We start from the raw sequence: 15896 nt of genomic DNA on the forward strand, positions 1-15896 counted from the left end.
CTGGCTATACAGCGAGCTAAACTCCCAAATGACGATGCTGGACGTCTGTATAATTTGCTGAATCAATTTCGTCCTCGATACCAAACAGATCGCATCAACGTAAATGAATGATAATTATGTGCTTTTACAGCAATTGCCACGTTTACATGGAGCCAAATATTCCAATTACAATCGGAATATTTGTTCAAACCGAATAAATGTGTTCCATATAAACACCTCATTCAGAATGAACAGGCCCAAACCGAATGGAATTTCATTCCGATTCACAGGGGTGGAATATTCCTTTTCCCAAATCGATTAGAAGTAAAATTATATCATGTAAACAGGGAAGCGGAATGGTGTCTGGTTGCGTTCTTTCTGCGCATGCTCCGTACTGACGTGGTGACGTCACTTGGTGACGTAAGTAACGTCACTTGCAACATGGCTTCAAAGCACACGCACAGCGCACCCACACAACTTTTTAAATGAACGGCGTATCATTCTGAAGTTTTGTTTCCACTCGAAAAGTTAAAACAGCAGCTGATCTGACGATCGATCTCCATGTTTTGCAACGTGACACTTTGTTTTGATTAATCTGCGCATGTCAGACGGCAGTTGTCAAACGTCCTTTCGGAATAAAGGCAGTCACATGTAAACGCTGGATCAGAATAGATGAAGTGACATGTAAACAGCTGATGTGAAATTTCCATTCGGAATGATTTGAATCGGTATGAATACAAGTCAGCATGTAAACGTGGCTAATGACACATACGGTTAGCATGCGTTCGCTAGCATTAGCACATCGTTCAAACAACCACACAACTGGCTCTAAGTGTCCGATCGCGGGTGGAAAACACACAAAAACAATAGAAAAGATACACACAGGCGTTGCCTCTGTAGAGATATTTTACAAGCATAAACAATGAACGTAGGTTCGAAACTTTCTCTCTCGCTAACTCGATTGAGATTGAGTTTTAAAGTCAGTGAAGTGCCTGCAATAAATTGATATATAGAGTATAGACCCTACCCACCGACGTCACAAAACCACGTGCTCGCTGTATGGTTTCGCCCCCTTGTCCGTCATTTTGTCTCTGTATTAGCATTGGTTTCAATTGATCGAGGAATTTAAAATGCATTTCATGGAAGACCCGGTGCTTTCGGATGCCGTAAACTCACTGGATGTGGTGCATAAAAGGCGTTATGTGGAAAAGCTTCGTTCTATACAGTCGCCAGATCCATATTTGATGCCCAAATCGATGTTTTTCGACCCACTGTCTTCGCCCTGTCTGCCTGACATCTGCTACGCTGATATTTACAACTATCTTGTCCACACAAAATCAGCCTATTCTCACGAAAATTTGAAAAACTTCAAGAGCTTGGAGGCTTATAAATACTTCGTTGCTGGTTGGGTGAAACAGGTCCTCGTCCACGAAAATTCGGCAGGAATCTATCTTGTGCTTGGAAAGGTGAGTTACGAAATTTTCAATTCAAAATCTTTTATTCTCGCTAACATCCACTGTCAAGTCTAATTTATTTCTGTCAATGCAGTTAGGGCTTTTTATGTTTATATGGTTTAGCGATAGCACTCTCACTACATACATACGTGTATGTTGTCGGCGATTAGCCTAGCAATGATCTTAATTGTGGTTATTTGTCAGCCCAAAACCCTCTAAGTATATCTTAAATGCATCTTACCGGATATAAAATGACTACTACATAGTCTGTGGTGATTTTTTGGTGCCCAGTTTTCACGTCGAATTGCAGCCGTCCATTTCGCTCTCCTCTTTGGATCCCTCGGAATACGGTAAAACTTCAAGTCTCTCCTTCCATCTTCTCTGTTAGTGCAACCAACAGCCACACACGCCTTCACCATTTTGATTATTAATGTTAAGGAGCAGAAAAACACGCCGTAAATAGGAGGAATGTACGTAGCCGTAACAGGTTAACACTATGTTTTGACGGACAATTGGGCGGTACCATTCAGGAGAGCGGAGTTGTGACGTCACGTGGGTAGGGTCTATATATGTTTTTGGGGTTTTTTTTTTTCTTTTTTTTTTTTTTTTTTTAATTCAAAAGCGTTTTTACTTGTTTATGGAAAATAATTATTTTTATTCTAATGTTTATCAACTTCAGCTATACTCTATAAGTTCTATTTATTTCAATTTTATTTAAAATATTTCATTTATTTTAACATTATATTCATGTTGATCTCCCAATTAGCAAATATGTTGTGATTTTTTTAAATTTTTTTTTAAAATCCTGTTCAATGGAATTTATCTTTAACCCATACATCTCAAAATAACACATTTCAAAGCTATAAAATTGCAGTATCGTGATACCATGAAACCATTGTATATTTTGCTTAAGGGTATCATACCGTCAAAATATCAAACCGGCACATGCCTAGGTTCCAACACGGAATATATTTGTAAGAAAAACTGGCTCACACTTGAGCCACATGCCTAGTATGTAAACAAATACAGCACAGCTAAGTCGACCGTTTAGCAGATGTCATGTCCTGCCATATGGAAAAAATGAATAAATGCTATCACCATACACAGGAATCTTCCATCGGTATTTAAAGAGGTTCAAACTGGCTCTGCAAATGGAGCCAAGTCAATATAACAAATCCCATTACAATATTAGTGATTTTACAGCGCTATAATTCAGACTGTTCAAACTTTTACTGTTGCACTTGCTTCCATCATTCATTCATTCATGGGGAAAAAAAGACAAGTGATTGAATTCGACATAGAAAAGATTCAAACTGTTTGAATTTCAATGTCATTTAGGCTGTTGTTGTGTACGCAAATATACAGTACAGTATATGCTTTTGCACGTTGTTACCATCTTGTGAGCTTTTAAAAACAAAGTACAGTACAGTGCCTTGCAAAAGTATTCGGCCCCCTTGAACCTTGCAACCTTTCGCCACATTTCAGGCTTCAAACAAAGATATAAAATTTTAATTTTTTGTACAGAATCAACAACAAGTGGGACACAATCGTGAAGTGGAACAAAATTTATTGGATAATTTAAACTTTTTTAACAAATAAAAAACTGAAAAGTGGGGCGTGCAATATTATTCGGCCCCCTTGTGTTAATACTTTGTAGCGCCACCTTTTGCTCCAATTACAGCTGCAAGTCGCTTGGGGTATGTTTCTATCAGTTTTGCACATCGAGAGACTGACATTCTTGCCCATTCTTCCTTGCAAAATAGCTCGAGCTCACCGAGGTTGGATGGAGAGTGTTTGTGAACAGCAGTCTTCAGCTCTTTCCACAGATTCTCGATTGGATTCAGGTCTGGACTTTGACTTGGCCATTCTAACACCTGGATACGTTTATTTTTGAACCATTCCATTGTAGATTTGGCTTCATGTTTTGGATCATTGTCCTGTTGGAAGATAAATCTCCGTCCCAGTCTCAGGTCTTGTGCAGATACCAACAGGTTTTCTTCCAGAATGTTCCTGTATTTGACTGCATCCATCTTCCCGTCAATTTTAACCATCTTCCCTGTCCCTGCTGAAGAAAAGCAGGCCCAAACCATGATGCTGCCACCACCATGTTTGACAGTGGGGATGGTGTGTTCAGGGTGATGAGCTGTGTTGCTTTTACGCCAAACATATCGTTTTGCATTGTGGCCAAAAAGTTCAATTTTGGTTTCATCTGACCAGAGCACCTTCTTCCACATGTTTGGTGTGTCTCCCAGGTGGCTTGTGGCAAACTTTAAACGAGACTTTTTATGGATATCTTTGAGAAATGGCTTTCTTCTTGCCACTCTTCCATAAAGGCCAGATTTGTGCAGTGTACGACTGATTGTTGTCCTATGGACAGACTCTCCCACCTCAGCTGTAGATCTCTGCAGTTCATCCAGAGTGATCATGGGCCTCTTGGCTGTATCTCTGATCAGTTTTCTCCTTGTTTGAGAAGAAAGTTTGGAAGGACGGCCGGGTCTTGGTAGATTTGCAGTGGTCTGATGCTCCTTCCATTTCAATATGATGGCTTGCACAGTGCTCTTTGAGATGTTTAAAGCTTGGGAAATCTTTTTGTATCCAAATCCGGCTTTAAACTTCTCCACAACAGTATCTCGGACCTGCCTGGTGTGTTCCTTAGTTTTCATAATGCTCTCTGCACTTTAAACAGAACCCTGAGACTATCACAGAGCAGGTGCATTTATACGGAGACTTGATTACACACAGGTGGATTCTATTTATCATCATCGGTCATTTAGGACAACACTGGATCATTCAGAGATCCTCACTGAACTTCTGGAGTGAGTTTGCTGCACTGAAAGTAAAGGGGCCGAATAATATTGCACGCCCCACTTTTCAGTTTTTTATTTGTTAAAAAAGTTTAAATTATCCAATAAATGTTGTTCCACTTCACGATTGTGTCCCACTTGTTGTTGATTCTTGACAAAAAAATTAAATTTCATATCTTTATGTTTGAAGCCTGAAATGTGGCGAAAGGTTGCAAGATTCAAGGGGGCCGAATACTTTTGCAAGGCACTGTATATACAAAAGGGCGGCCAACACACATTGATTTAACCGGGTCATTAATTTTTGATTTTAGCAAGACATTTTGGACAATTGTTTTATTTCCAACTAGTGCCCCAATGAATAAAGCAAGGTCCATAAAAGCATGCTTGAAGGGTTATTGAACAAGCTCATCAAAAAACAATGTGAATGTTCTTGTGGATGAATGCTCAAAAATTCCCCACAGACACCCTTGGATATTTTCCCAGAACTAAAAGGAGGCTTCGTACACTGCAAAAACACACTTCCTTAAAATTAGTTAAATTAACTTGTTTTCGGTAAATCTACTAGAAATAAGTGAAATTATTTGCCAGTGCTTCAAGTAAATTTTACTCCCTTAGATTTCTTGAAATAACAAATAACCAGCTGAAAATAAGCTTAACAGACTTATTTTAGGCAATAAATTAGGAGATTTTTTTTCTGCCTAAAACTTTTGCACAGTACTGTATATTTTTATTATGTATATACAGGATATACAATATTTTCCCCAAGTGGAAGCTTCCATGATCCTATTACTGTATGTATATATTTTCCCCAAGTGGAAGCTTCCATGATCCTAATAAATTTAATAATTAAAAAAATATATATAAAGTACTGTGCAAAAGTTTTAGGCCTGCCTAAAACTTTTGCACAGTACTGTATATGTCATGTGCCTGGCCCTTCTCTATTAATTGTCAGCATATTCCATCACACTCGTGCGTCACAAAGACAGTGTGCTCCTTATTGTGTCACAAAGACCAACTGAGAACAAAAAAATGACAGTTACCAGCTGTGCATTTAAGGCACGACCTCATAGCATTCAGTGTAAGTTTGACCACTTGACCCGGTCTGCCTATCCTGCTCTTCCTGACGACGCCAGCCCCCAACCTGATCACCCTAATCTACTCAACCCAACAACACCATGACAGTACCTGACAGTATGGTCTTAATAAGAACAAATAGTAATATTATTTACTTGAAGTACGTGAAATAATATGACTCATTAATCTGTCAACTAGTCTTAAACACACAAAAAATGATGGAGAAAATTACTTGACTAGATTTACGAAGAATATGATTAAGACATTATAAATTTACAGTGTATTTCCTCCTCCTTTGAATTTTAGTCTGATTTACTATTAGCCGCAATTCTTTTGTTTCTATGGTGAACCCGTAGCCTTCAGGAACTGTAAGACATAAAGACTAATGACGGGCACTGTCATTGTTTCCACTTTGCTGCTATTCCACAGTAGGTTATGCAAACAAAACAGCGACAGAATGGGGTGAGTGAATCAATTAATCACCAATTAAGTCGATCAAGTCAAAATCACTTTAGTAGTTTCGAGGTTATATATCGAGATTTGAATGTCAAACCTTCAATATTTTTCTTTTCATCCTGTTGTGACACAATTTCCAAATTAGGAAAAAAAAAACATTGGAATTGTGTCACCACTTGAACTATGGAGGGTAAATCCAGCATACTAAACCAATCCACGTTGCAAAAGTTTTATTACATTTTTTTCCATTAAGTTATGATTTATGAGATACTTCATTACTACTTTAAACTGCAAATACCAATACAATGTGATCTCAAAACAGCTTAATGCTATTTTAATCTGATTAACAACATTAGCCTTAAAATGATTGTTTTACACATTAATTCATTTAAAATGAAGCCCAAATGTTTTATGTTTTTTTCTCTTCCCGTTTCTTCTGTACTTTCTTTTATGTTTATCATCATTTTTTTTTACTATTGTGTTTCCTATAAAAGAAAAATTTAATGCAGTGATCCCTCGCTACTTCGCGCTTCAAACTTTGCGCCCTCACTCCACTGCGGATTTTTTTTTCCAAGAAAAAAAAAATACGAATGAGCTGTCACGAGCCGATTGCTAGTCTCACTCTGGCTCCCTGCCTCTCCCTGCTCTCTGTTCGTCAGGCAGTGAGTTCACTGGAGTTGCTTTTTAACATTAACGATGATAGGCAGATAATATTTGAACTTGCCGGAGAAGCGCACTTCACAGTGCCGCATGTGTCAATCATGGTTTAACTTGTTAAACAGTTGCAGTGGCAACTCATTGTGTGCAAGTGAGCAGGTTGTTAAAAAATAATTCGGTGGGACAGTATCATGTATCATCAAAAATTATAATTATTACATTTGAAGTGCTTAAAACACTTATGAAAATATATACATATGTTTTTCTTTTATTATGCATAAAAAGTGGGGGGAAAAAACGTGTTATATATATATATATATATATATATACACATATATATATATATATAACATACACTCACCGGCCACTTTATTAGGTATACCTGTCCAACTGCTCGTTAACACAATTTCTAATCAACCAATCACATGGCGGCAACTCAGTGCATTTAGGCATGTAGACATGGTTTAAGACAATCTCCTGCAGTTCAAACCGAACATCAGTATGGGGAAAAAAGGTGTTTTGAGTGACTTTGAATGTGGCATGGTTGTTGGTGCCAGAGGGGCTGGTCTGAGTATTTCAGAAACTGCTGATTTACTGGGATTTTCACGCAAAACCATCTCTAGGGTTTACAGAGAATGGTCCGAAAAAGAGAAAATATCCAGTGAGCGGCAGTTCTGTGGGCGGAAATGCCTTGTTGATGCCAGAGGTCAGAGGAGAATGGCCAGACTGGTTCGAGCTGATAGAAAGGAAACAGTGACTCAAATAACCACCCGTTACAACCAAGGTAGGCAGAAGAGCATCTCTGAACACTCAGTACGTCGAACTTTGAGGCAGATGGGCTACAGCAGCAGAAGACCACGCCGGGTGCCACTCCTTTCAGCTAAGAACAGGAAACTTAGGCTACAATTTGCACAAGCTCATCGAAATTGGAAAATAGAAGATTGGAAAAACGTTGCCTGGTCTGATGAGTCTCTGTTTCTGCTGCAACATTCGGATGGTAGGGTCAGAATTTGGCGTCAACAACATGAAAGCATGGATCCATCCTGCCTTGTATCAACGGTTCAGGCTGGTGGTGGTGGTGTAATGGTGTGGGGAATATTTTCTTGGCACTCTTTGGGCCCCTTGGTACCAATTGAGCATCGTTGGAATGCAACAGCCTACCTGAGTATTGTTGCTGACCGTGTCCATCCCTTTATGACCACAATGTACCCAACTTCTGATGGCTGCTTTCAGCAGGATAATGCGCCATGTCATAAAGCTGGAATCATCTCAGACTCGTTTCTTGAACATGACAATGAGTTCACTATACTCAAATGGCCTCCACAGTCACCAGATCTCAATCCAATAGAGCATCTTTGGGATGTGGTGGAACGGGAGATTGGCATCATGGATGTGCAGCCGACAAATCTGCACCAACTGTGTGGTGCCATCATGTCAATATGGACCAAACTCTCTGAGGAATGCTTCCAGCACCTTGTTGAATCTATGCCACGAAGAATTGATACAGTTCTGAAGGCAAAACGGGGTCCAACCCGTTACTAGCATGGTGTGCCTAACAAAGTGGCCGGTGAGTGTATACAGTATAAACATACCAGTGGCTGGAAAAGGCCAGACTGAAAGACAGCACAGAGGTGCAGGCTATGCAAAGAGGCCCCTGAGACAGTCCAGCACATCACAGCAGGGTGTAAGATGCTGGCAGGAAAGGCATACATGGAACGACATAACCAGGTAGCAGGCATAGTGTGCAGGAACATCTGTGCCGAGTACGGACTGGAGACCCCAGAGCCAAGGTGGGCAACAAACACCTCCAAAGGTGGCGAGAACAACCAAGCCAAGATCCTGTGGGACTTCCAGTTACAGACAGACAAACTGGTGATGGCCAACCAGCTTGACATGGTGGTGGTGGATAAACATCAGAAGACAGCAGTAGTGATAGTCTGATAGATGTAGCAATCCCGAGCGATAGCAATATCAGCTAAAAAGAACACGAAAAGCTGGAGAAATATCAAGGGTTGAAGGAAGAGTTGGAGAAAATGTGGGCAACAGTGGTGCCAGTAGTGATCGGGACACTAGGGGCAGTAACCCCCAAGCTGGGTGCATAGCTCCCACAGATAACAGGAACAACGTCCGGCGTCTCCGTCCAGAAGAGCACAATCCTAGGGACAGCTAAGATCCTGCACAGGACACTCAAGCTCCCAGGCATCAGGTAGAGGACCCGAGCTTGAAAGGAGAGACCATCTCCACCGGTCTCGCCCACCCGGGCGGTATGGTCTGGCCATATACATTTTTTTTTTTTCCAATGCTAAATCTGAATAAATACATTGAACACACACACAAACATTTTTGGGGGGGGGGGGCACTACTTAGTGTTTTTTCACTTATCGTGGAGAGTTCTGGTCCCCATTAACCATGAAAAACAAGGGATCACTGTACATCGTGAAATAATTATCTTAATTCACTATTGTATGTACAAGGTACATTATTTGTGAGATTCGACTAAAAAAAGATAAATAAAAATGAAGCCAAGTTGCGCTGTTATTTCCACAATTCCCCAGGCTAAATTTAGGTGCTCTGCAACATACTGTACGTACCAAGCTTGTCTCTCCTTTGATAGATCACTTCCTTATCACCAATTCCTACATTTTAGGGCATTTCACAAGAGGATCAAAAAACACAAACAGGTTCATCTTTTACGGAGTAGCTGTTGCCACATGACCATAAGCATATGAAAATCCCAACTGTCTGTAATAACAAATCAGAGTAATGATGAAATCAAAGCGTTGCCTAATTAAAACTAATCCATTACTCTGAAGTCATCACCCCGGAGGGCCCTGTTCTAATTACACTACTATGACTGTTGGAAGTGAAAGTGAGAGGACTCTGTGCTTTGATACCAGACAATCATAGAGCACTCGACCAGACATGCCGAACCTCAGATAGAACGAGCCTTGCTAATCCTATAATCCGTACACACATACTGTCAAATCAGAAATTGGTGTTGAAGGTGTGTGCGTTTCCGCAGTGGCACTTTGTCAGAGTGCGCAGTATTTTTTAGCCAAACAAGAGCGCACGGCAAAGAGCACGGAGCATGTGACCTCGGGAACATACTTTTTTTTGCCATACTAGAATAAAGTGTAATTGCACATCAGTGGGTGGCAGTGATGCTCTCATTGTCAGAGACTGCACAGTATTTTTGAACAAAACAAGAGCACACTGCAAAGAGCACTGCAGATATGAAGAGGTAAGACGAGGAAATATGACGAAGCGTATGTAGCGTTTGGCTTTGAGTTTTAATACGGTGGGAGACAAGGAAAGACCAGTCTGCTACGCTGTCTAAATGTTTTCAGCAGACCGCAAGAAGCCAAATCACTTAAGACGATACCTAGAGACATTAGACCTCAATCACATTGATAAGCCGCTTGATTTTGCCGAACATTGCCAACAATCGTCCCGCTTTGTCAGTTGTATCAGTATACCAGTGAGCACTGTTAGCATTATACAAGGTGGCCTACCAACAGTGTTGTTACAGATTACTTGAACAAGTAAGTTAATTACTGATTACCGATTACGCCTCAAAAACTGATTACTTTATTATCAAAGAAACTAAGTTACTTTAAAATTTATCAGTTATTTTTTTACCAATTTTTCTCCCTTTGCCACCTGAACATAAGAATGATAACAGAAAAATGTACTCGCATGTAACTGAAATTGTAAATGAAAATCAGAATTTAGTTGTAGTTTAATAATTAGCCACTCGGGAGCCTTGAAACTAACAAAAAACTGACAAACTATACGGAATTTGTTGAAATCAACTCCACCGACTAATTAAACCCCGCTAACTTGAAGATTAAGCCTAATGTCAAACATTCTGAATTTCGGGTTAGGGTTTAGAGGTCAAGGTTAACAGCATATCAGTGCCAGTGTAAAACAATGCCAATTGACTGCAACACATAATCAACAACACACAAATGAATTGCACAGTGCAATAAATACAAAGGTATGGGCGGGCGCAGATGCGCGCGCAAAACCCTGAAGCACACAGTACACACACGCTGTCAATTCGGCCACAAAACGTGGCGGCAACAAAGCGCTTTACACTCAGTCGGACTTAAAACACATCCCAAAGATGCTAAACTAACACATGTCCTCACGGCATTATTGTGCAACACGAATATGACAATGGTCGCCGATAGGGATGGGAATTCATATGATTTTTACGATTCCGATTCCATTATCGATATTGCTTAACAATTCTTTATCGATTCCCTTATCGATTCTAATATGTGTACTAATGGACTATATGAGGTTCTGGGTTCAATATGTTTTATGGTTCATTCACCTTGGTGTGTCGGTTACAACACCAGGAGCGAAGAGTGGAGTTGGTCTTTGGCACTTTTAATCCAACTTGGCAACAGGCACAACTATATGCAGGCAATGGCACTCGATATGACAATCACTCAATGAGCAGATAAGAGCACGCGTGGAAAAATGTTGATGTATTTGTATGTGTGTGGAAGAAGACTGGAATGCGATAAACAATGCAAATTGACTGTAAAGCAGCCAATAACACACATACATGACTCGTAATCTTATAATGACACAAAGGTGGGGGTGCGCGAGCGCACAACAAGGAAGCACGCTACGTGCACGCAGTGTTGTTAATTTTACTGAAAAAAAGTAATTAATTATAGTTACAAATTACTTCTCCCAAAAAGTAATTGCGTTAGTAACTCAATTACCTGAATGTAAGAGTAATTAGTTACTTGGCAAAGTAATTGGTGATAATTACTTTCCCCCCCTCAAAAAAAAAAAAAAAAAGTAATTAATTATAGTTACAAATTACTTCTCCCAAAAAGTAATTGCGTTAGTAACTCAATTACCTGAATGTAAGAGTAATTAGTTACTTGGCAAAGTAATTGGTGATAATTACTTTCCCCCCCTCAAAAAAAAAAAAAAAAAAAAAAACAACATTGGCCACACTATGTGAAGTTTTTTGTGGAGGTTTTTGGTACAACTGGCCCGAGCCCAATTCTTTACCCTAATTTACCGTTTACCCTGAATCAACTTTTAAAAGTTGTTAAAATTGTTCCCATTATTGCATTAGTTCCCTTCTCTCTACTTTCGACATATGAAAGTTTTAAAACTGTTTCATCATTTAAAGATAGATTCAAGTCAAGATTTTGCCGATTTAGAAGTATTTTAGATAAAAGGTTACTTAGGTTCGCTAGGAAGGTTCTCTACAACAGAGCCGTCCTAAAAAGTCTACTGCTTTAAGATGGCGGCTGTCTACTAACGCATTTAGTGCCATGTCTGTCATTTTGCATCTAGTTATATCTATATACAGTACATGTGATATCTACCATGTCTACCATATCTACCATAACATGCGGGCGTAGTTTGTCGGCTATCGGGTACAACATGTATTATTGGAGCTACCTAGCATCGCGTTTGCTCGGCGTCACAACTTTCTTGCCTCCTCCCCGCTCCTGCTCTGCTCTGTCGTCTCAGTGAGTCCGTCTCCCTCAGACTTTTCGACCAATATAGTAACGCATAGTAACGCATGCATTTCCGTCCTCAGTAACGGTAACGGTGTTGCCAAGATGAGAAAAGTAATTAATTAGATTACCCACTACTGAAAAAAATAACGCCGTTATATTGTAACGCCGTTATTAACAACACTGCATGCACGTGCTATCATCTTGGCCATAAAAGTGGCAAAAACGAATCACTTTACACTCATATGGATGTGCACTATCATTTCAAGATTTTAAGATGCTAAACTAACACTAACAAACTAACTAATGTGCAACGCGAATATAATGTAAACAACGCTCTCCTCGACCCAGCGAGAACGAGCGGAAGCAACCAGCCTACGTAACAGTAAAAACATGAAACGGTCGTGCTGATAACGGCTCTAACTTATAAGAACTTGCATGGCATGAAGAAGAAATACTTACATTCGTTCATGGATGCACAGATTAATATTTCCTCTAACAGATGGCCGTCCTCTGCTCGAAATGTGCACCTTACGCCTATTCTCGGTCCCAGAATACGCAGCGCGCATGACATAGGACAATAACAAGAACTGACTGGTTGCTACAGGAACGAACGCATACCCATGGAATCTTTCTAACAGGAGTATTGAAATTGCTAATCGTTTGGGATTATTTTAGATGCATATACTGTATGTAATATTTTTCTGATAGAATATTCGACAAGGAATACGATAGGTTCGCTTTAAGAACCGGTTCTCGCCGGTTCTCGAGTCCCATCCCTAGTCGCCGACTTCGCAAGGAGCGCAGGAGCGACGACTAGCCGCCTTTGCAACGGCAAAGCCACGAAATAGCAGCGCATGTAGCAGTTCCAACCTATCGCTGGAACCCTCCAGAATAAAGGAAAATTCATGGACGTTCATTCATGGACGCACACAGATCAACATTTCCTCGCATATTTCAACTGGTGGCTGCTCTCGGCTTAAATGTGCACCCGCGCTGACGCACACATTTCTCAGTCCCAAAACACTTAGCGCGTGTGACTCCAGACCAAAACAGGAAGTCACTATGAGCGGTTACCATGAAAACGAACACGTCGTGGGAACCTTTTTAACATTTTGTATTCGAAATGCCCTTAGTACATGACTACAACATTCTTCATTCTACATACATTATGAGGCAATCACAAAATAACGCGCAGACGCTAAGGAAACTAATCAAATTCCTGTTTTGGAAAAATGAACACGTTAGCTTACTCGTTACTGAAAGAAAGTAATCATATTACAGTAAAGCGTTACTCTTTACGGGTTAGTGACAACACTGGTTATAATGTAGCTCAAGTAAAATATTGATCCAAAAAAAAAAAAAATCGGTCCCACCTTGCACAATGCATGCGCCCAGATACGCAGCTTCCGCAAAAGGACAGAGGAGGCGGCCGTGATACACATCTCTCTTCAGCTGGAGGTACAGAAGATACCTATAAACACAAGGAAAAAAGTACAATCCAACAGAAAATCATCCGTTTGTATTTGTGTTACAAGAATAACACTGTTCTTTAAATTATGCAATTAAGGCTTGTTTGGAAATGACTGTGTTAAAGGATTTTAATTTATCTGATGTTTTGATCAATAGTATGCCATTGGAACTGTTTTCATGCTTTTCGGCATTAATTAGCTCAATTCCTGAGCAAATACAACAACAATGATGAAATCTACATTAATTATCCAGCAATACATTGGATGACCTCAATTCTGGTTGATATGAAAACATTTTAACATTTTTTTTTATATTTAAACAATCCATAAAGAGAATGAGTTACTTTCATATGACATCCAAACATACAGACTTACGGTGGCGCAACCTTGGGAACGGATTGAAATTTTAACGGCACGCATCTTGTTGCGTTACCACGGAAATAAGAAATGACAGCGGTGCCGCAGCTGGGAGATGTATTTGTTGCCATGGTTACTGAGGTGGGGCAGCAGCAAATTCGTTCATGCAAATTATATGAAGCATGAAGGAAGCAGAAGTATGAATATGTTCTGACTCATGTGGTATTTTACTAGGTCAGCAATTTCTCCACACATAAAAACAAATTTGTTTCGTTCAGGCAAATCACGTTTGTTAGTACAAGTACAAGAGAACAAAAAAACACTTTCTTCTATAATTCGACTTAGTTTTGGATTATTTACATTAACTATTAATAAAACAAGCAACCACTACTATGCACATTCACCTCAATAGACAGGTGACAATTACCGTCTGAAATGATTGGAACGTAGAAGGAATTTGGAGTACATGGAGAAAATCCATGCTCAAAAAGGTTCCCACAAATGTACAGTAGCTGGCAAAAAATAGATCGGTAAGGATACATTATTAGGAGTGAAGCAATAAAAAGTGTACAACCGTTTACAGTGAGGAAAATAAGTATTTGAACACCCTGCGATTTTTCAAGTTCTCCCTCTTAGAAATAATGGGCGGGCTTTAAATTTTCATGCTAGGTGCTTCTCCACTGTGAGAGAATCTAAAAAAAAAATCCCAAATCACAGTGTATGATTTTTTTAACAATTTATTTGTATTACACAGCTGCAAATAAGTATTTGAACACCAGAGAAAACCAATGTCAATATTTGGTACAGTAACCTTTGATTACAATTACATAGGACAAACGTTTCCAGTAACTTTTCACCAGGTTTGCACAGACTACAGCAAGGATTTTGCAGCACTGCTCCACACAGATTCTCTATAGATCACTCAGATTTCTGGGCTGTCACTGAGAAAAATGGAATTTGAGCTTCCTCCAGAGATTTTCCATTGGGTTTAGGTCTGGAGACTGGTTGGGCCACTCCAGAAACTTGATATGCTTTTTACAAAGCCACTCCTTGGTTATTCTGGCTGTCTTCTTCGGGCCATTATCATGTTGGAAGACCCATTCATGACCAATTTTTAATGCTCGAACTGAGGGAAGGAGGTTGAAGGGAGAAAAACACTTGTAACCTTTTTATGACCTTTTTTGTAACCCGAACTGGATCCACATATATAACTATGCCTTTGAGAGTGCCTTTAAGAGTAACTAACTGTGTATTGCTGTTTTTTATGTGCACACATTCTTTTGGACTGACTGTACAACTTCTTATCAGGTTATGCCCGCCACTTTGACGCTGGTTAGCTTGTATCTATGGTTATCATTATACCTGATACAAACCATCTGCTGCTAAAAAGTACACCGAGTGAACCAATCATATTTGGAAACGAGACTCATCTCCTTAAGAGGTTGAGCAAAACATGTTAAGATTACCATTTTTGGGCAGGCAGTGTGCCTCCTGAGAGCAGGGGCTGGCCATCTCTGTTCTCACGTGGCATGTGCCAATAAATTGGCGTGGCCCATTTCCGGGCCACGCCAGAGTCTGCCATAGGATTGACGTGTGATCGCTCGGTTTCGTTCCTTGGATACTCAGACAGACATGGACCGTTGGCTCTCCGCTCATTGTCAACAGGTAGGAGCTTGATTCATTACCAGGGAACTCGTTGTGCTTTAACTGTGGCGTGGGGGTGTTAGCTTTGACAACTATATATCTAGCGCCATTGTTTCTTGTACTGGTGTGTGTTTTAACTGCATCGTAGAGGTTTTATACGTTATCAGTGACAATTTAGACCTAGCGCTGTGGTTATTCTGTGTTATGCTTGTTTTTTTGCTTGCCTTTGTGGGATTGTAATCAATAAACTTCATTTATTTGCAATTTTCTAATCAATAAACATTGTCTATTTCGCAAAAGTGTGCCTGTTGCTGACTCGCTGTGAAACCTTGAAATTTCTTAAAACAGAGGTTATTCCCAAAAATCTCACAATACATGGCTCTGGTCATCCTCTCCTTAATACAGTGCAGTCTAATCCCATATGCAGAAAAACACCCCCAAAGCATGATGCTACCTCTCCCATGCTTCACGGTAGGGATGGTGTTTTTTTTTTTTTTTTTTTTT

The 15896-nt window shown here is 39.9% G+C and overlaps 2 protein-coding genes across 3 annotated transcripts in view; one reads left to right on the plus strand and one right to left on the minus strand.

The window, feature by feature from the left end:
• Positions 1 to 15896, minus strand: part of frmd3 (FERM domain containing 3) — a 181103-nt gene that overhangs the window by 65809 nt on the left and 99398 nt on the right. For both annotated transcript variants that reach the window (XM_057832493.1, XM_057832494.1), the window contains exon 5: positions 13296 to 13393. In XM_057832493.1, the coding sequence (XP_057688476.1) occupies positions 13296 to 13393 (98 nt within the window). The remainder of the gene's footprint in view (positions 1 to 13295; positions 13394 to 15896) is intronic.
• LOC130913698 (probable gluconokinase) overlaps positions 15336 to 15896 on the plus strand; it is a 125099-nt gene continuing 124538 nt past the window's right edge. The window contains exon 1 of the mRNA XM_057832495.1: positions 15336 to 15413. The gene's annotated coding sequence lies outside the window, so the exon portion shown is untranslated. The remainder of the gene's footprint in view (positions 15414 to 15896) is intronic.

Source organism: Corythoichthys intestinalis, chromosome 3, assembly GCF_030265065.1.
Source record: "Corythoichthys intestinalis isolate RoL2023-P3 chromosome 3, ASM3026506v1, whole genome shotgun sequence".
Taxonomy (NCBI): domain Eukaryota; kingdom Metazoa; phylum Chordata; class Actinopteri; order Syngnathiformes; family Syngnathidae; genus Corythoichthys; species Corythoichthys intestinalis.